Raw genomic sequence first — 21,919 nt, 5'->3', positions numbered from 1 at the left:
GCCCGAAAAAAATTGGATACGATCCGGGTAATCTTATTAATACTTTGAATAAACTTATTCTAAAAGGTTACGTATTCAACACTGTAATTAAACCTGTGAATACTATTTTATTAGTATAAATATTGATTTTGTTATCAGAAAATTAAAAAAATACTAAATATGATATACGTATCTACTTTCAACAATCTGTCGATACCTATATTTTGACATTGCACAAGATCATATTTTTCTCCGACTGTAAATGACGTCTTTACACTAAATCCATTGGATGTTGGATGTGTACCGATTGCTATTTTAGTTTTAAAAAGACTTAGATACATGATTTTTTATAAGTTGTTATAGGCTTTTGACTAGCTGTCAGTAGCTATGAGTACATGTTCTTTCAGATCAGTACTTAGTGTATTTTTGTTGTAAGGGATTATGAATGGATATATACCAAGCCACGTCCATGTTTTTGTTTTATGTTTTTCTATGTATCGATCTAATGAGTTGAGCCTTTTTCAACTTATTTCTATAGTTCTGTCCCAGGTTATGGGAGGGTCGAGCGCTCGCAAACGTGTTTAACCCCGCTGCATTATTTAATGATGTGCCTGTCCCAAGTCAGGCGCCTGTAGCTCAGTGGTTGTCGTTGGTTCACGTCTGTCATATTTGTTTTTCATGAATTGTTTTGTTATAAATTAAGCCGTTAGTTTTCTCAATTAATTTATTTCCTATTTTTCATGTCGGGGCCTTTTATAGCCGACTATACGGTATGAATGTGTCTCATTGTTAAAGGCTGTATACGATTGCATATAATTATTTACATCCACTTTGGTGGATAGTCATCTCATTGGCAATCATAACACATATCTCCTTTTCTTTTTTTATAACTTATAACAAAAACGTTTTACGAAAAAAAAAGATGGACAGTCATGACCGACGACAACCACTGGACTGCAGGCTCCCGTCTTGGAACATATGATTATCTTACCTCCTATACATTTCTAGGAATATGATTGGTTAAAAGCGCCCTCGTGGAGACCGTGTATATTTCATATTAGGTTAGTAGGGAGGCGGGGCTTATCTCATACACGGTTGGTAGTGGTGTTACGTCCCTTTACATTCCTTATAAGTTATTAGGGAGGCTGGGCTTATTTCATACACGGTTAGTAGTGGTGTTACGTCCCTTTATAAAAACAAAACGGTACTGAGAAAAGAATCGTAAAGGTTTCAACAGACGAAGAAAGTGATGATTAAGATTGAAATAAATTCATAAAACACATTTAAACCTAACAAGTTGTTATTGTTGGTATCTGTTTTTGTAGGGTCAATGGAAGTAGTTTCTTACAGCGGATTTCATTGAGTGTGTATTCAAAGGTAATATCGTTGGTTAGCTTGCTTGTTAGCTGAACCGTGAAGTCATTGTTAGGTCAGGTAAACTATCCTCCTTTAAGAGTAGACTAGTCCGGCAGATAACCAATCTATCTGTCTGTTGGACTAGGCTACTTCAAAAGAAGGGTAGTATACCTGACTGATAATGAATTCACAGTTCAGCTAACAAGCAAGCTAACCAAAGATACTACCTTTGGCTACATACTCAATGAAATCTGCTGTAATGCTTACAGTATTGAAGACTTGCTCATTTTGATAGGTCACTAGTCTAAATTTCACACGTCGAGCTTCGCCCTCATCCCATATGGAATTTACTGACCCCATATATACCGCATTAGGTCACTAGCACACTATGTAACTAATAATATCAACTTTAAACATGTTGGGAGGTCGTTAAATGTAAGGGCTAAAAAATATGAAATATTTTTGAAATTGAATAAATATAAATACGGCTTCTCTATATGTCTGTACAGTTTAGTGTCTGTGGTTGTATCTACATAGTACATGGTAACTGTCACATATACATCAATGGTAATTAAAGCTCTTGACAATATATTATTAACAAAAACACAAAATATTAAAAGAAAATATGTACAAATGGCTTAGTTATAAATAACATTGTTGGTTTATCTTGCAAACTCTAATGTTTCTGTTTTAAGTCTGTATCACCAATATTTCTAATACTTTCGTCGAGTTTCCTTTTACGATATTGGTTATGGAGACGTTTTCAATCGCCAAATGATGTGAAACCCGATTTTGTGTCTTGAGGTTATTCTACTTTTAATCATTGACAGGTTTTACTTGTGTTTTTTTTTTAATTCAATGATTATGTGTGAGTTTTAGAACTACTGAAATAAATTTCTCAAATGGGCATAACAATTGCTTCGTTATTTAAGATGATATTGCACCATTGAAGTCGTTCAAAAAATGGATTACGTGTTTCCAGCATTAAGAAACTTTCCTTAAACGTAAATATTTTCAATTCATTTCAGGATGTTTGCTGCTCAGTTTCATAATATATAACTTTCCATAAAACTAGTATATATCGATAGGGGATTAATTGAGGAATCAAAAAAGAAAAAAAATATAGGGGTCAATGTGCTTATTGAGATATTAGCCATCGGAGTTTTGGCGGGAAAATGTTCTCTCTTGATTTTTCATAGCTTTATCATTGGCCAGTTAAAATTCTCAAAAACTATTAAAAAATAAATAAAATTTTATAAGACTTTTACAAATGGCTTATAATTATACATGTAAAAGATTTATAAAAAGAAAAATGGGGGTCCATGGGCAAAATTTTTTAAGGCATTCAAATGTTAAAACCAGAGGATTTCGAGAATCTGACAAAAATTCCAAACCATGACAAGCAGACATCCTTAAGGCTGGTTGGCTAGAAATATACATGATTATTGACTGCATATGTTTTAATTTGTAACACAATGTATTTCATGTATTTATATGTACTTAAAACATATATATCTATCTATCAATATTTTTTCTATTTCATTTTAATTTTTGAGTGTGAAATAAAATGTTACATTGATCGAGAAAAATAAAACTTCAAGTAGGTAAGTAAGTAAGATGATTGATTATTATTTTGAAAAATATAATTATAGGGATATGCGGGTATGGTCGCCAAATGGAATGAGTGTCTAAACCGGTTTTAAGATAAATTTTTGTTTTATCATAAAATTTTATCGCAAATAAATCACAATTGAATGTACCCTAATGGCATAGAATTGAAATGTAATTTTTAGTTTTAGGGCAAACTTTAATTGTGTCATAAACATGAGTATTATTATATGTACCCCAGTAAACTTGAATGACGTATACTCGATACACCTGATTAAATAATCACTATAGGGTTGACCATATATGGATTTTTTTACCTTACAATTCCGAGAAATCTCCGCCCATTTTACATATAAAGTAGACACCCACCTAGGATTACTTCACAATACTCTAACAAGTTGAAAGGTTCGCACGTGGAGAAATAACACCCAAGAAATAAGCAGAGAAAATGTGTGACGACGACGTAGCCGCTTTAGTTGTAGACAATGGATCTGGAATGTGTAAAGCTGGATTTGCAGGAGATGATGCTCCAAGAGCTGTATTTCCATCCATTGTCGGAAGACCCAGACATCAGGTTCGTTAATTTCTTTAGTTTTCTAATTACGAAAAAGAACCGGTCCCAAACCGATTACACATGTTTCATGTACCAAGAAAAATACCACGATTAGAAAGGACCACCCCCTGTTCCCACTTACACCTAAGATTTTTTACCAATCAGTTTGATATTTGATAAATTTTGTTTTCCCAAAAAAATGTTAGTTGTTTTACATTCATCAGTCGATTCTGATGCGTTGTTTACTAGTTAAAAGTAGCGACGGATGAACTAGTGAAAGAGTAAAAAAGTTTGAGAAATGCAATACTTTTTTTCTGAATTAAAATATGTTGCCATCATTTCCAAAACAGCAATTCTTCCAAAACAACAGTTCTCCGTAAACATTAAAATACGCTTTTTTTTGTAAAACAATCCGGATATTTTTTTTGGGTGATAATCATCTCAGAAAATGATGTCGGATACAAAAAAAAGTTTCTTCTTCTGCCATGCCGACGAAAACGTCTGTAATTACTAACAATATTCAAAATCTAGATCGTTTAGATTGTCTGGTTTGATTTTACCTATCACAGAACTATGTTGACCACTTTTATTAAGATTATTAGATGAAATAAAGATATGTCTCTTATATACTATTTAAAGTATTTTTGATATTTGTTCAGATTGCAGCCGACTTGGTAGTTCGACGAAAATTGTCTTTTTTAGATTGTTTAGAAAAATATTTAGTTAATTCACACTTTAACCTTTTGGTATTTCCCTGCAAAAATTTCCGGTTAGACGTAGAGATTAATATATGCTGACATATGATACCATGCCCTAATATTGCGGGAAGTAGATAACATGGTGTACATTGGCCCTCTCGTGTGGAGCCAATAATGATACCTTTATCAGCGAACGATAACCAACAATTGTACTACCCGACAAGTTTAATATCATGCTCGAATTGCAAGATTGTATTAACATCATGTCCTAGATTGTGCAAAACAAACAAAAACCAATTTTGGTCGTAGAGACACACAAAACAAATATAAGAAAAACTTAGCAATGATAATTAACGAATTACTGAATTGTACTACAAGATGCATACTTTAAATATTTATTGTTCTTGATACCTATAAGCTGTATTGCTTTTTGAAGCAAGAATATATACTACTCTAAATAAATTGCAAAAACAACTTCTATAACTGACACATGTGACAATATATAGCAAAACAAACTCTCTCATTGCATTATTGATAACATACGAGTTAAACCTTATTGAATCTGAAGAAACTGTTGCCGAACTTAATTTTGATAAGTATATACTGGTAATCTACCAAGTTCCATGCAAACATGACCACTCAATCAGCTATTGTTACTTAATCTATTCCTTGCAATTTTATTAAGTAACACATCACATACCACACATATATCTCGTTAGGTATACTTATGTAATTATTACTTGTTTGAATTAATGTACTTGTAAGTATTACGTGTTTGATTAATAACTATATACAAAAGTATGTACTTCTAGTAGGTATATGTTTCATATCTATATCATCTGGAAACGGTTCTATATATGAAAGCCATTTGGATTCAAATAAATGTTTCTGAAAACTAACACGCACACAAAACACACTGAGACTATTTCGATTAAGAATTTTACAGATATTTAAAGCAATTATGCCAATTTATAAGTTGCACAATACTTTGGAGCAGATTTTCATTTTGAATTTCTTTTATCATTTAGGGTGTAATGGTTGGTATGGGACAAAAAGACAGCTACGTTGGTGATGAAGCCCAGAGCAAAAGAGGAATCCTTACATTGAAATACCCAATTGAACACGGAATTGTCACAAACTGGGACGATATGGAGAAAATCTGGCATCACACTTTCTACAATGAACTCCGTGTAGCACCAGAAGAACATCCCGTTTTACTGACAGAGGCTCCACTCAACCCTAAAGCCAACAGAGAAAAGATGACACAGATTATGTTTGAAACCTTCAACTCCCCAGCTATGTACGTTGCCATCCAGGCCGTATTATCTTTATACGCTTCTGGTCGTACAACTGGTATTGTGTTAGACTCTGGTGATGGTGTTTCACATACCGTGCCCATCTACGAAGGTTATGCCCTTCCTCATGCTATCATGAGATTGGATCTTGCCGGACGGGATCTCACAGACTATCTTATGAAAATTCTCACAGAGCGTGGATATTCATTCACAACCACAGCCGAGAGAGAAATCGTAAGAGACATTAAAGAAAAGCTATGTTATATGGCTCTAGACTTTGAACAAGAAATGTCCACAGCCGCATCATCATCCTCATTAGAAAAAAGTTATGAATTACCCGATGGACAAGTTATCACAATCGGTAATGAAAGATTCAGGTGCCCAGAGGCTCTTATGCAACCTTCATTCCTTGGAATGGAAACTGCCGGTATCCATGAAACAACATACAACAGTATCATGAAATGTGATGTTGATATCCGTAAAGACTTGTACGCTAATACCGTATTATCTGGTGGTACCACCATGTACCCAGGTATTGCTGATCGTATGCAGAAAGAAATTACTTCATTGGCTCCATCAACAATGAAAATCAAAATCATTGCTCCACCAGAAAGAAAATATTCCGTCTGGATCGGTGGTTCCATCTTGGCTTCACTCTCAACCTTCCAACAGATGTGGATCAGCAAACAGGAATATGACGAGTCTGGTCCATCCATTGTGCACAGAAAGTGTTTCTAAACAATACATTTACTGATTTGGATTGTGCAATGTCGTCCCATATCATCTAACATATATACAAGGCAGTATATCATGTTATCCGTCACTCGTTATATTTAACAGTCAAGTGTTCAAATTTTCTCTTGTTATACATTTTTATATTTGTAATAAAAACATAAAGGTACCATATATAAAACCTTGCATACAATAAACAATATGGCGCTCTATTTTAGACTTGATTCTTTTTCCAAAAAGTACTGATTAAACTGATACTATCATAGATGTTTATTGTTCGTCTTTCTTTCAAGGAAGTTCCTAGGAAAATTTGTGACACATTTATGTTTCTTTCCTGGTTTTTATATTTTAAAGAATATTATCTAGTATGCATATCCTACATTTGTGACTAAAGAATATTATCTTGTATGCATATCCTACATTTGTGACATGATAATTTGGATTTGTTGTTGTGTTTAAATGTCTCATCCTGATGAATCGTATTTTTCAATTGGTCTTTGGTGTTTGACTATTTTGATGTGATTACAGCAGTTTCCCAGGTCAATGCAGAGTCTGTGGCGGATCCAGATTTTTTTTATAAAAAAGGGGGGGGGGCAATTATTGCATTAGAGGGGTTCAAGTCGTCCTTCAGTGATTCACTTATTAATCAACAAAAATTTCCCCCCAAAAGAGCCAAACCGTAAACCTAAATCCGCCTCTGAGACTTGAATTCTCTCAAACATGGGTTAAAAGCATTCGGTATGTGCATTTCCCAAGTCAGTAGCATGTAATCCTTCTGATAGATTTAGTAGAAAATAAAAATAGGGGGGGGGGGGGCATATATTATTAAATTATTGTATAATATCGTATGTATAAGAACAAGAACTTGTGAAATTTAAAATATACAATACAATAAACTCTAATAGATAACAAAAAAAAAAACATACGAACATACGATTGAAACAATGACAAGTTTAACTCGCAAATTGATCCTAAAACTTTGCCAGAATCGGGATTAAAGAAGCTCGGTGTTTGAAACTAGTGCATCATACCAGGTCTTTTTTAAAAGCTCTTTATCTCGTAGATTTTCATTTTCTAGAGCACATGAGATCACCCAAAGTTTTGGTGGGGTTCGTGTTGCTTAAGTTTTCTATGTTGTTTCTTGTGTACTATTATTTGTCTGGTTCCTATTTATTTTTTCGCCATGGCGTTGTCAGTTTATTTTCAAACTGATGGTATCTTTCGCCCCTATTTTGTACAAAAGGGGATAAATTATAACAGAAGAAGCGTTTTGGAGGTTTTTTCAAATAAGGAAATGTGATATGTTTGACAATAAAACTATATATTCAATTGAGTTCATCTGTAGTCGATTTTAGCAACCATAGGTCACTGTACGGCATTCAACAATGAACACAGTCCTTACCGTGCAGCCAGCTTTAAAAGGCCCTGACATTACAAAAATTGAATCAATTCAAATATAATAAATTCAAATAAAAATACAACGACCTGACTTATGAAATAACAAACTAAAAACAAAGATGACAGACGGAAACCAACCACAAAATGCACGTAAATAAGAAGCATGTACACGAGGCTATATTAAACATGTTTGTAAGCGCATAACCCTCCTCTAGACTTAGGGTCATGGTGTAACTGCACCAAAAAAAAAGGACAAATTATAAATCCAATGATATTTAATTTTCATTGGCCATACTTTTTTTTATCAGAAGAATATCATTTTGTAGCAGATAATCCTTTAATGTAAATATATTGATTCGAATCAGTTTCATCCCCTGTTATAGAAAGAAACGCACTAGTTAATCAATGTCTTCAAATAGGATTATTCAATTAACCCCCATGTCGCAATGTATATACAGAAGAACCGTCTTTTAAAACTTAGTTTTAGACAATATCGATTTATGAATAATATTTCCCAACCGGTTTCAGCGGTTTAAATGTGTTTGTTTAGTTCACCGAACACGAAGGGCCCCATGTGAGCTTATGCCATCACTTGGCGTCCGTCTTCGTCATCGTCTAGCTGTCGTCGTCGACGTAAACTACTGCAAGAATTAACTCCTCTGAAACTACTGAGCCAAATACCTTTAAACTTTATAAATTGAATCCGAAGTTTTGATCCATCAGCAAACCTGCCAGCCATGAATAAAAAAATTCGAAGTTTTGATCCATCAACAAACCTGCTAGCTATGAATAAAAATAGAACATAGGGATCAAATACAGTTTTTGGCTTGTATGGTGTATCTAAAAAAAATAAAGCAGTTAAAGCAAATCTGACATGGGGTAAAATTTTCAATAGGTCATGATCTATCAGCCATGAAATTTTCAGATAGACAGTACACAGCAATAATGTTCAGCAAAGTAAAATATATATATAAAAAAAAGAGTTTATATGACTAAAATTGTCAATTGACCCCTTAAGGAGTGATTGGCCTTTAAAGACATTTTTACACAATGTGTCCATCATGTTTGCCTACATTTAAAAATCTTCCTTGAAACTAATGGGCCTTATACTTTTAAAATTTAACTGAATGTTTCTTAAGGTATCAAGTTGATAAATTGAATCCGGAGTTTTGATTAATCAAAACATGGCTGTTATCGCTAAAAATTGAAAACAGGGGTCAAATGCAGTTATAAGATTATATCTCAAAAACTAAAGCATAAACCGCAAATCTCATGTGGAGTTTAAATGTTCAATATACATCAGCCCTGAAATTTTCAGCCGAACTGAACAACCCAATTTTAGCTTGTTGCCACTTAATTTGTTATTTTAACGAAATTTTTGCAGTTTTTGATGATTTTTTGTCGAGCCTGCAACTTTTGTTGCAGAAAGCTCGACATAGGGATAGTGATCCGGTGGCGGCGGCGGCGGCGGTGTTAGCTAACTTCTTAAAAGCTTTATATTTTAGAAAGTGGAAGACCTGGATGCTTCATACTTTGTATATAGATGCCTCATGTTACGAAGTTTCCGTCAGTCACATGTCCAATGTCCTTGACCTCATTTTCATGGTTCAGTGACCACTTGAAAAAAAAGTTCAGAGTTTTTGTAATGTTGAATTCTCTCTTATTATAAGTAATAGGATAACTATATTTGATATGTGCGTACCTTGAAAGGTCCTCATGTCTGTCAGACAGTTTTCAATAGACCTCGACCTCATTTCATGGATCAGTGAACAAGGTTAAGTTCTGGTGGTCAAGTCCATATCTCAGATACTACAAGCAATAGGGCTAGTATATTCGGTGTATGGAAGGACTGTAAGGTGTACATGTCCAACTGGCAGGTGTCATCTGACCTTGACCTCATTTTCATGGTTCAGTGGTTATAGTTAAATTTTTGTGTTTTGGTCTGTTTTTCTCATACTATATGCAATAGGTCTACTATATTTGTTGTATGGAATGATTGTAAGGTGTACCTATCTAGCGGGCAGATGTCATGTGACCTTGACCTAATTTTCATGGTTCAGTGGTCAAAGTTAAGTTTTTGAGTTTTGGTCTTTTTATCTAATACTATATGCAATAGGTCATCTATATTTGGTGTATGGAAATATTTTATGATCTTTATGTCAGTCGCGCAGGTTTTATTTGTCTTTTATTTGACCGTGACCTCATTTTCACGGTTCATTGCACAGTGTTAAGTTTTTGTGTTTTGGTCTATTTTTCTTAAACTATAAGTAATAGGTCAACTATATATGTTGTATAGAAGCATTGTTAGCTGTACATGTCTGCCTGGCATGGTTCATCTGACCTTGACCTCATTTTCAAGGTTCATTGGTCTTTGTTTAGTTATCTTGGTTAATGTTAAGTTTATGTGACAGTTGTATTAAAGCTTAGCTTTATACTTAGGACTATCAACATAATATCAATGATTAGTATAGAAGGCGAGACATTTCAGCGTGTGCACTCTTGTTGAATATTATTGAAGATAATGATAAACTGTTTAACAGAAAAAAATGTTCGGGCGAAGTAAGATTTACAAAAAAGTTTATATGACCAAACTTGTCAATTGAACTTTTGAAGGGAGTTATTGTCCTTTAAAGACAATTTTTCACACTTTGTTCATCTAGTTTGCTTCCCTTACTTTAAAAATCTTCTGCTTTGAAACTGCTGAAATATTATGAGCCAATCTTGGGCTGAATGAGTTTCAGCGTATCTAGAATAAGTTTGTATTTTATTTCCTTGCATGTCAAGAAACATAGCCACTATGGCTAAAATGGAACATAGGGGTAAAATGCGTTTTTTGCTTTTGAAGAAAATATGGCAGATACAAAGAACATTTAAATTGCATTTTTAAGCCACTCATTATTAAATATTGAAAAGCAAAAATAATCATTGATAAAAGATTTTCAGCAAAATTTTATAGTGAGCGATTCAGGATTTTGAGAGACTCTTTTTAAGGTGTGGGGCTTAAAAATTGGCCCGCTTCTTCTTACTTCAGTTTTTCAATTTCATTTGAATAGACAATGCTAAATTGGTCTAGATTTTACAATCTACTTAAAAGGGGACGGATTTCAACTAAGCTTCTATTTCTTTATGTAGAAATAATTAGATGGATTAGGGTTCCCCAGTCTATGTAGAATTTTAGGAAATTGTATATCGTTTCGTCGTTTTAGCTTTTTTTTGTTAAAACAAAGCTAGTTTTCCAAACGTGTGCGTTTTTGCCATAACATTGCAAGTTACTCCTTATGTGTATTGTTTTGCCATAACATTAATCAATTTCTACCAACGTGTGAATTTTTGCTATAACGTTGCCAGTTTCTCTCTTGTGTGTGAGATTTTGCCATAACTTAGCAAGTTCCTCTCGACTTGTAAGTTTTTGCCATAACGATATCAGTTTCTCCCTATATATATTTGTTTTGGCCATATTGTTGCCATTTTCTCCCTACGTGTGAGTGTTTTCGTAATGTTATTAGTCCCTACGTTGAATTTTTGCCATTGCATTTCCATTTGCTCACTACGTTTGAATTTTGCCATAGAATTGTCAGTTTCTCCGTACGTGTGAGTTTTTGCCATAATGTTGCCAGCTTATCCTTGCGTATGAGTTTTTGCCATAACGTTACCAGTGTCTCCCTATGTGTGAGTTTTTTCCATAGTTTTGTCAGTTCCTCCCTAGGTGTGAGTTTTGATAAAGAGATACAAGCTTCTTCCTACGAGTGAGTTTTGCAATAGCGTTACCAGTTTCTCCATACGTGTGAGTTTTTCAACAGCGTTACCAGTTTCTCCCTACTTTTGAGTTTTTGCCACAACGTTATCAGTTTTTTCGTTCTTCGTGTTCGTTTTTGCCATGTCGTTGTCAGTTTCACCTGACATGAGCGTTTTTCATACCTTAACAGTTTCTCCCTACTTGTGAGTGTTGCTAAGCTTTACCAGTTTCTCCTAACGTGTGGATTTTGCCATATCTTTGACAGTGTCTCTCTACGTGGAAGTTTTACTATAATGTGGTGAGTTTCTGCATACTTGTGAGTTTTTGCCATATCGTTATCAGTTTCTCCCTTCGAGTTTTGCCATAGCGTTCCTAGGGTGTCCCTACGTGTAAGGTTTGCCATAGCGTTGTCAGTTTCTCCCTACGAGTGAGTTTTTCTATACCGTTATCATTAACTCCCTACGTAAGAGTTTTTGCATTAACGTTATCATTTTCTTCCTACCTGTGAGGTTTGCTATAGCGTTGTCAGTCTCTCCCTACGTAGGAGTTTTGCCATAACGTTATAGTTTCTTCCTACTTGTTAGTTTTTCCATAGCGTTGCCAACTTTTGCCTAAGTGTAAGTTTTGCCATAGCGTTGCAGTTTCTCCCTATGCGTGAGTTTTTGATATGGCGTTATCTGTGTTCCCTCAATCTAATTAAAAACCGATCTCTCATGGCTCCTGTTTCTGATATGTCGCGTGGGAGATCTAACGAAACCGGCTTTGAGGTCACATGTGAGTGAACTAAAAGTTATGAATTTATAAAGATATGCAAATGAGTTGACGACCTATTAATAAGCCAATCAAAAAAGTTTATGAATTATTTTGACTGACGATTTCGTCGTAAATAAAATGAGTTACATCCCTTTGCCTTACGTTAAACTTCCAAGATCGTGGAAGACTCAATTTCATTGGTCGAAAAAGACACACCTACGAGGTCACTCACATGTGACCTCAAAGCAGGTTTCGTTAGATCTCCCACGCGACATATCAGAAACAGGAGCGATGAGAGATCGGTTTTTAGTTAGATTGGTGTTCCCTATACGTGTGAGTTTTTGCCAAAGCATTAGTAATTCTCCCTACATGTGATTGTTTGCCATTACGTTATCAGTTTTCCCTACATGTGAGTTTTTGCAAAAGCGTTACAAGCTTTTCGCTACGTGTGAATTTTTGCCAGAGCGTTACCAGTTTCTCGCTACGTGTGAGTTTTTGCCAAAGTGTTACCAGTTTCTCGCTACGAGTGAAATTGTTCAAAGCGTTACCAGTTTCTCCCTACGTGTGAGTTTTTGCCAAAGCATTATCAGTTTTCCCTACATGTGAGTTTTTGCCAAAGCGTTACAAGTTTCTCGCTACGTGTGAATTTTTGCCAGAGCGTTACCAGTTTCTTGCAACGTGTGAATTTTTGCCAAAGCGTTACCAGTTTCTCGCTACGAGTGAAATTGTGCCAAAGCGTTACCAGTTTCTCCCTACGTGTGAGTTTTTGCCAAAGCGTTATTAGTTTCTCCCTACGTGTGAGTTTTTGCCAAAGCATTATCAGTTTCTCCCTACATGTGAGTTTTTGCCAAAGCGTTATCAGTTTCTCCCTACGTGTGAGTTTTTGCCAAAGCATTATCGGTTTCTCCCTACGTGTGAGTTTTTGCCAAAGTGTTACAAGTTTCTCGCTACGAGTGAAGTTGTGCCAAAGCGTTATCAGTTTCTCCCTACGTGTGAGTTTTTGCCAGAGCGTTACCAGTTTCTCCCTACGTGTGAGTTTTAGCCAAAGCGTTACCAGTTTCTCCCTAAGTGTGAGTTTTTGCCAAAGCATTATCAGTTTCTCCCTACGTGCGAGTTTTTGCCAAAGCGTTACCAGTTTCTCCCTACGTGTGAGTTTTTGCCAAAGCGTTACCAGTTTCTCCCTACGTGTGAGTTTTTGCCAAAGCGTTATCAGTTTCTCCCTACGTGTGAGTTTTTGCCAAAGCGTTATCAGTTTCTCCCTACGTGTGAGTTTTTGCCAGAGCGTTACCAGTTTCTCGCTACGTGTGAATGTTTGCAAAAGTGTTACCAGTTTCTCGCTACGAGTGAAATTGTGCCAAAGCGTTATCAGTTTCTCCCTATATGTGAGTTTTTGCCATAGAGTTTTCAGGTTTTCCCTTCGTTTGAGTTTTGAATGTCCTATCGGTATGTTCCGCTACTTTTTGAAATACAATTTTTCAAGACTTTTCAATCTTAAGTTCTTGTTTTGTGAATTTTCCTACCCCAATCCTGTCAATGTTTAATTCAATTAGTATTCATTTGTACTTTACTTCATCATAATTGAGTTGCACATTAAAATCTTTATATATTGTTTGTATTTGCGATTTTGTTTAAAACGTTTATAATTTTGTGTCAATTGTCATATCTTGAAGTGTAAGCCACTCTTATTTTTCAATTGGTCCTGGCTGTGCGCTGTCTAGAAACATAAGAAGATGTAATAGTAGGTTTGCCAATTATTGGGACAATTATACTCCAAAGTTCAAAAGGAAAAGTGTAAATGCATATATATAGAAATTGTTATGGATTCATGACATGACAGGATTTGATTGATTGATTGACTCAAAGCTATATTGCGGCGACCATGCATAGTTTAAGAGCAACTCTGACCTCCTGCAGGAGAACCGTTAGCAATCCAAGTAAATTAAGATTGGAGTCGGAAGCACATGCCACTTACCGACTCAAACTCACAACCTACATGTGTTGGCAGGATAACGATACAGTAGAGGAACGACTCAAACTCACAACCTACATGTGTTGACGGGATAACGATACAGTAGAGAAACAACTCAAACTCACAACCTACACGTGTTGACAGGCTAACGATACAGTAGAGGAACGACTCAAACTCACATCCTACATGTGTTGGCGACTAACGATACAGTAGAGGAACGACGCAAACTCACAACCTACATGTGTTGGCAGGATAACGATACAGTAGAGGAACGACTCAAACTCACAACCTACATGTGTTGACAGGATAACGATACAGTAGAGGAACGACTCAAACTCACAACCTACATGTGTTGACAGGATAACGATACAGTAGAGGAACGAATCAAACTCACAACCTACATGTGTTGACTGGATCACGATACAGTAGAGGAACGACTCAAACTCACAACCTACATGTGTTGACTGGATAACGATACAGTAGAGGAACGACTCAAACTCACAAACTACATGTGTTGACTGGATAACGATACAGTAGAGGAACGACTCAAGCTCACAACCTACATGTGTTGGCAGGATAACGATACAGTAGAGGAACGACTCAAACTCACAACCTACATGTGTTGACAGGATAACGATACAGTAGAGGAACCACTCAAACTCACAACCTACATGTGTTGACTGGATAACGATACAGTAGAGGAACGACTCAAGCTCACAACCTACATGTGTTGGCAGGATAACGATACAGTATAGGAACGACTCAAACTCACAACCTACATGTGTTGGCAGGATAACGATACAGTAGAGGAACGACTCAAACTCACAACCTACATGTGTTGACTGGATAACGATACAGTAGAGGAACGACTCAAGCTCACAACCTACATGTGTTGGCAGGATAACGATACAGTAGAGGAACGACTCAAACTCACAACCTACATGTGTTGGCAGGATAACGATACAGTAGAGGAACGACTCAAACTCACAACCTACATGTGTTGACGGGATAACGATACAGTAGAGGAACGACTCAAACTCACAACCTACATGTGTTGACAGGATAACGATACAGTAGAGGAACGAATCAAACTCACGACCTACATGTGTTGACTGGATAACGATACAGTAGAGGAACGAATCAAACTCACATCCTACATGTGTTGACGGGATAACGATACAGTAGAGGAACGAATCAAACTCACAACCTACATGTGTTGACAGGATAACGATACAGTAGAGGAACGACTCAAACTCACAACCTACATGTGTTGGCAGGATAACGATATAGTAGAGGAACGACTCAAACTCACATCCTACATGTGTTGACGGGATAACGATACAGTAGAGGAACGACTCAAACTCACAACCTACATGTGTTGACAGGATAACGATACAGTAGAGGAACGACTCAAACTCACAACCTACATGTGTTGGCAGGATAACGATATAGTAGAGGAACGACTCAAACTCACAACCTACACGTGTTGACAGGATAACGATACAGTAGAGGAACGACTCAAACTCACAACCTACATGTGTTGACTGGATAACGATACAGTAGACGAACGACTCAAACTCACAACCTACATGTGTTGACAGGATAACGATACAGTAGAGGAACGAATCAAACTCACAACCTACATGCGTTGACTGGATCACGATACAGTAGAGGAACGACTCAAACTCACAACCTACAAGTGTTGACAGGCTAACGATACAGTAGAGGAACGAATCAAACTCACATCCTACATGTGTTGACGGGATAACGATACAGTAGAGGAACGACTCAAACTTACAACCTACATGTTTTGACAGGATAACGATACAGTAGAGGAACGACTCAGTTTAAACTTTATAAGGGGAACTACGTTAACCACTTGACGATCGAGGGCCTCGAGAACAAGAAATAAATAAGAGTGAAGAGTAATCTGTAGAAAAATGTAGAATACAATTTTGAGTATTGGCCTCGGTAAAGTTGTAAAGCACAGAAGATATAGTGGAAGAGCAACGCAATGACTGAAAAGTATCTTGGGGCCATTTTATTCTTTGTTTACTTTGAATTCAAGCCTTTTCTTTGACCAATTGACAGAAAAAATGATATTGACTTAAATACTTTTGCACAGCAATCATACCAAATCTTCTTATCTTTATATTGTGTAAATACTATATATATATATATATATATAATAGTCATTGAAGACCCAAGACCTCCCCCCCCATCCCCCCTCCCCCATTGAAACCTGAAGGGTCGAGTTGTATCTTGGAATGTTTGGCCATGGATTATAATGAAAAAATGACGTTTGTAATCTAAAGTGTTGTTAAAAGACCAAAACGGTTGAAGATTTATGAAATGTAACAATCCGTCTACTTAAAAAGTTAGGCAAATTTATTATAATTATAACTCTAAGCTAACCGCTTTATGTCTGTTCTTTGCATTTCTATTTTTATTTTGTAATTTTGTAGTGTGTTTGTTAATTTATTTGTACATGTCTCTATACCATTGTACTTTGGTTTAAGAGAACATATAAAAATAAAGATTTATTTATATATGCGTGTGTTTAGAAAGACCAATATGTATAAAATTATTTGACGCTTTTATATTAAACAAAACTAAGCTTTCTTAGTTTTTGAAATAAAAAATTTGCTAGTTTTCAAATTACAAAAATAAATTAATAATCTGCACTTTTAGTAGTGTAAAAGACGTGTGTAAACATTTTTGAGAACACAATAACAAAATAAATAGCAACGTATGGGAAAAAAACTTGTAGGTATATACGTTAAATAATGAGACAACATTTATGTACGTTTAAACATACATTTCCTTTACGTATGGTCTATTAATCATTCTGTACAGAACGAATTTGAACTAAAGGTGTTTGTTTACTAGATTATTTCATAAACCCATAATTAGATATACCTGTATAGTATGTAAAGTATGTCAACACCTATACCTACCACATGATAGATATTATTGGCCAATCCATATAAGGGAACAAGGTATTCCCAAATTTGGTATTGATTTCTTACGATATGAGTCTATTTCTTGGAAAACTCCGCCCCTTCGCTTTTTACTGCATAAATACGACTGAAATTTCTCACCTATCTTATTAACCCAATAACTAAAGGTTTTAAGACGTGTCAGAAAAACAAGAGAAAGGAAAATGTGTGACGACGACGTAGCCGCTTTAGTTGTAGACAATGGATCTGGAATGTGTAAAGCTGGATTTGCAGGAGATGATGCTCCAAGAGCTGTATTTCCATCAATTGTCGGAAGACCCAGACATCAGGTTTGTGAAATTTAACAAATTAAGTCGAAATTACGAACTACAGAAAAGAAAATCATATTGGAACATCAAGTCGTCTAGCGTAGTTCTTAAATTGATTAAAGTTCTTAAAAGTTTTATTGAGACATAAATTATGAATAACATGCTTATATTGTATAATTATATTTCATGCACTTTTTGAATAAAATTTTGTTTAAACTAAACTAATCTGCTATGGTACCCAGTACAACACAAGATGTAAATTGTTGAAACTATTATATATGGAGATATCAATGTAATCTAAATACTTCCACGACAATAAGCAAATCATAACGTTGAAAAATACTACATATTTTTTCTCACAAAACTAGACTACAATTTTCGTTTTTTGTCTTATTTCTCGAATTCCTTTTATTTTCCATCTGAAAGAATAACATATGAACAAGAATCAAAATTATTAAAAGTTTGATAAAGCTTAATGATAATCGTATGTGTCAGTTTTTAAATATATATTAGTTAACTAAAATAATAAGTGCATGTGGCGTATAATTGGGGGCGTATGTCCGTACATCTAGTTATCTTGGATCGTGATCTGTGTACATTATTCATTAATATCATGTCATGGTAGGTTGCAATAGATTATCTATAACATTATATAATTCATGATTAGTAATATTAATCTAATAAGTAATGATATCATATATTTACATATGATTCAACGGTTTTAATCAGTACATACCGAATATAGCCTGGGATCCTGGCCAAGTCTGCTCTACGTATCGAACAGCGAGCCATGGACCCACCCTGCTTACGTAGGAAATTACAACACTAACTGTTTTTAGTTTAAAATCAGTATCGATCGCCCCAAAGTTTAAAATCAGTGTCGATCGCCCCAAAGTTTAAAATCAGTATCGATCGCCCCAAAGTTTAAAATCAGTGTCGATCGCCCCAAAGTTTAAAATCAGTGTCGATCGCCCCAAAGTTTAAAATCAGTGTCGATCGCCCCAAAGTTTAAAATCAGTATCGATCGCCCCAAAGTTTAAAATCAGTGTCGATCGCCCCAAAGTTTAAAATCCGTATCGATCGCCCCAAATTTATAAAGTGTTATTTATAATATAAACCCCACTTCCTTAATGAAATATTTTTCCCCCTAAATTTCGAATCAAACTATTTAAAAAATATGTTTCTTTACAAAATGTCTGTGTCTTGGAATCCTTACTTCTAGTATAGGTGTTCACAGGGAAGTCAAAACTGTGTGAAAAAAGCGATCATATAATTTAAGTAGAAATGAAGTTTCCATTCAACAAGAATGTGTTCTAGTTTTCGTCGGAAAATTCCAAAGAACGACTAATGCAAGACCTCGGGTATGTTGGTTAAGATAACACAAATGAGCAATCTAAAAATCATGACAAACATGTTTTCCAATCTACTCAAATGCTTTGTTAAAATTTTAAATCAAATGTTTGAAACTTATATGTATAAATACATAGTGCATCTAATCAGTCAGTTAATTTATTCTAAAATGTTTTATTTTAGGGTGTGATGGTTGGTATGGGACAGAAGGACAGCTACGTTGGTGATGAAGCCCAGAGCAAAAGAGGAATCCTTACATTGAAATACCCAATTGAACACGGAATTGTCACAAACTGGGACGATATGGAGAAAATCTGGCATCACACTTTCTACAATGAACTCCGTGTAGCACCAGAAGAACATCCCGTTTTACTGACAGAAGCGCCACTCAACCCTAAAGCCAACAGAGAAAAGATGACACAGATTATGTTTGAAACCTTTAACTCCCCAGCTATGTACGTTGCTATCCAGGCCGTATTATCTTTATACGCGTCTGGTCGTACAACTGGTATTGTGTTGGACTCTGGTGATGGTGTTTCACATACCGTACCAATCTACGAAGGATATGCACTCCCTCATGCTATCATGAGATTGGATCTCGCCGGCCGGGATCTCACAGACTATCTTATGAAAATTCTCACAGAACGTGGATACTCATTCACAACCACAGCCGAGAGAGAAATCGTAAGAGACATTAAAGAAAAATTATGTTATATGGCTCTAGACTTTGAACAAGAAATGTCCACAGCCGCATCATCATCCTCATTAGAGAAAAGTTATGAATTACCCGACGGACAGGTTATAACAATCGGTAATGAGAGATTCAGATGCCCAGAGGCTCTTATGCAACCTTCATTCCTTGGAATGGAAACTGCCGGTATCCATGAAACAACATACAACAGTATCATGAAATGTGATGTTGATATCCGTAAAGACTTGTATTCTAATACCGTACTATCTGGTGGTACCACTATGTACCCAGGTATTGCTGACCGTATGCAGAAAGAAATTACTTCATTGGCTCCATCAACAATGAAAATCAAAATCATTGCTCCACCAGAAAGAAAATATTCCGTCTGGATCGGTGGTTCCATCTTGGCTTCACTCTCAACCTTCCAACAGATGTGGATCAGTAAACAAGAGTATGACGAGTCCGGTCCATCCATCGTCCACAGGAAATGTTTCTAAGATGTTAAGAACTCGGGCTACGTTGCCTCCTAGATCTGTGATATTTGTATGTCTACAGGGATTGTGCAATTTTTTTCATACTGTTTTTGTTGAAATAAATATGAAATAAAACTATATGAATAATATATTTTTGTGAAATTTTCTCTAATGGGTTTTTAACTTACGAGTTCATATTATAATATACCAATGCCTGTCCTTCCTTTTGATGAAGTTTCGCAAAAGTACTAAACAGTTGTTTTCATGATCCTTTCAATTTAAATGATCTCTTATATTTTATTATTTTAGAGAGTCGTTCAAACTTAAAATTTCGATTTCATTTCATGTTTTAAGTTATCCCAAGCAGATCGTTGTGAAAGGAGTAGGTCCGGACTCATTTTGGCCTCAAATTTCAGTTTCATCTGACGAAAGATTTTGACCACTTTTTAAACACTTAAGTGTCTATTTCATTTGATTCAATTAGTTAATGTGAAAGATTTTAACTGATTTAGTCATTAAAAACGATCCGATTCAAGCTCAAATATGAAAAATCTACCAAATATGCCGAAAATTGTCATTTTACAGATGTTTTTTGTCAAAAATGAAAGTGGCCGCATCCGTGTTCATCCACAACCTTTATATATGTTATGCATTATCATAAAACACAACTTACATTTCAATATTAAGGATGAACACGAATGCGGCCACTTTCGTTTTAGACGGAAACCGTCTAAAATTTACCTAAAATGCTAGAATTTTGAAGATTTCAGTAATTTAGCATGACTTAATGGTGCTACAACCCGATATATATGTGCATTGTATGGTCAAAAACAGCCCATATTTATGTAGCAGAAGCATTCAACTGTCCAATAAATAACTAAAAGTTTACATTTAAACAATTTTGTAAAACTGTTATATTTTGGGGCCAAAAAGGGGTCTTACCGGACCTTCTCCTTAGTGCAAAATTACTATGATCTTTCAAGCAATTTTCGTATTGATTTTGTTGATTTACGGATATTTCGTCGTGTAATTTTTGGTGGCGCATTCGATAAGCACTAGCATATTATATATACCTAGCAATATCCGAAGTAAAACAGTTCTCGTGTATGAACATTACAAAATTAAGGTTCAATTGGTATGCATTGTTATGAATTTCCTAAACATCATTCTTATTTGTATGTGTTAGTCCCAAGTCCGAAGCCTAAAACAATGGTTGTCGGTGTTTACTGTCTGCAATATGTTTTCATGGTTTATTGTTTTAATATAAATTGGGTTGGTTTTCTCGTTTGAATTGTTTCACTGGCATTCAAGTTGTCACGGTGGGGCCGTTCATGGATACTGTGTGTATTTTTCATTGTTGAAGACCGTACGGACGGAGTTTCTCCATGATTAGTAAGTAAGTAAGTAAGTAAATTTTATTTAGAGTCGGCATATATATACATAATAACAGAGAAAACATGAGCTCTGGTGAGCTCTTTAACCGACTATCACATAAAAAACATGCAGCATCATGCAAATACTACCAAATAAAACTAAAAAAACATGCAATATAATGAAAGCAACTCTATTTGATTTGTGAGCCTCCAGAGTCAGAGTTCATGTGGCAAGTGCCTCTATGTGCATTGAAACGGGGGAATCAGCAAATCACTTGGGATCATAAAATATAACAGACTAAAAGCATAAAAACAAAAAATAAATAAATATATTGACCGTCCCAGTTGTCCTTCTACAAGAACATGTTATCTCATGTCAATTTCTTTAAACTTGAAACACTACAATTGAGGTATGCGAATATTACCAGAAAAGTATATACAGTAGGCCGTACTTTGACATGTAATGGTTTACTTTTTACAAGAACATGGAGAATTGTCTCATTGGCACACGTACCACATATTCTTGAACCTGTATCTTGTATTATCACAATTTTTTGGAATTTTAGATCCTCAACGCTCTTCAACTTTGTACTTGTTTTGCTTTATAAATATTTTGATATGAGCGTCACTGATGAGTCGTATGTATAGACGAAACGCGCGTCTGGCGCACTAAATTATAATCCTGGT

The 21,919-nt window shown here is 35.4% G+C and overlaps 1 protein-coding gene across 1 annotated transcript; it reads left to right on the top strand.

Moving 5' to 3' along the window:
• Positions 1 to 3,318: 3,318 nt before the first annotated feature.
• Positions 3,319 to 20,008, top strand: LOC143061713 (uncharacterized). The gene is made up of 4 exons (XM_076233771.1): positions 3,319 to 3,517; positions 5,223 to 6,224; positions 17,199 to 17,366; positions 18,879 to 20,008. The coding sequence occupies exons 1-4, from the start codon at positions 3,392 to 3,394 to the stop codon at positions 19,881 to 19,883; spliced, it is 2,301 nt and encodes a 766-aa protein (XP_076089886.1). The 5' UTR covers positions 3,319 to 3,391; the 3' UTR covers positions 19,884 to 20,008.
• Positions 20,009 to 21,919: the final 1,911 nt, after the last annotated feature.

This window comes from Mytilus galloprovincialis, chromosome 1 (genome assembly GCF_965363235.1).
Source record: "Mytilus galloprovincialis chromosome 1, xbMytGall1.hap1.1, whole genome shotgun sequence".
NCBI lineage: Eukaryota > Metazoa > Mollusca > Bivalvia > Mytilida > Mytilidae > Mytilus > Mytilus galloprovincialis.
The sequence above is the reverse complement of the archived record's forward strand: the minus strand, read 5'-3'. Positions and strand labels throughout refer to the sequence as shown.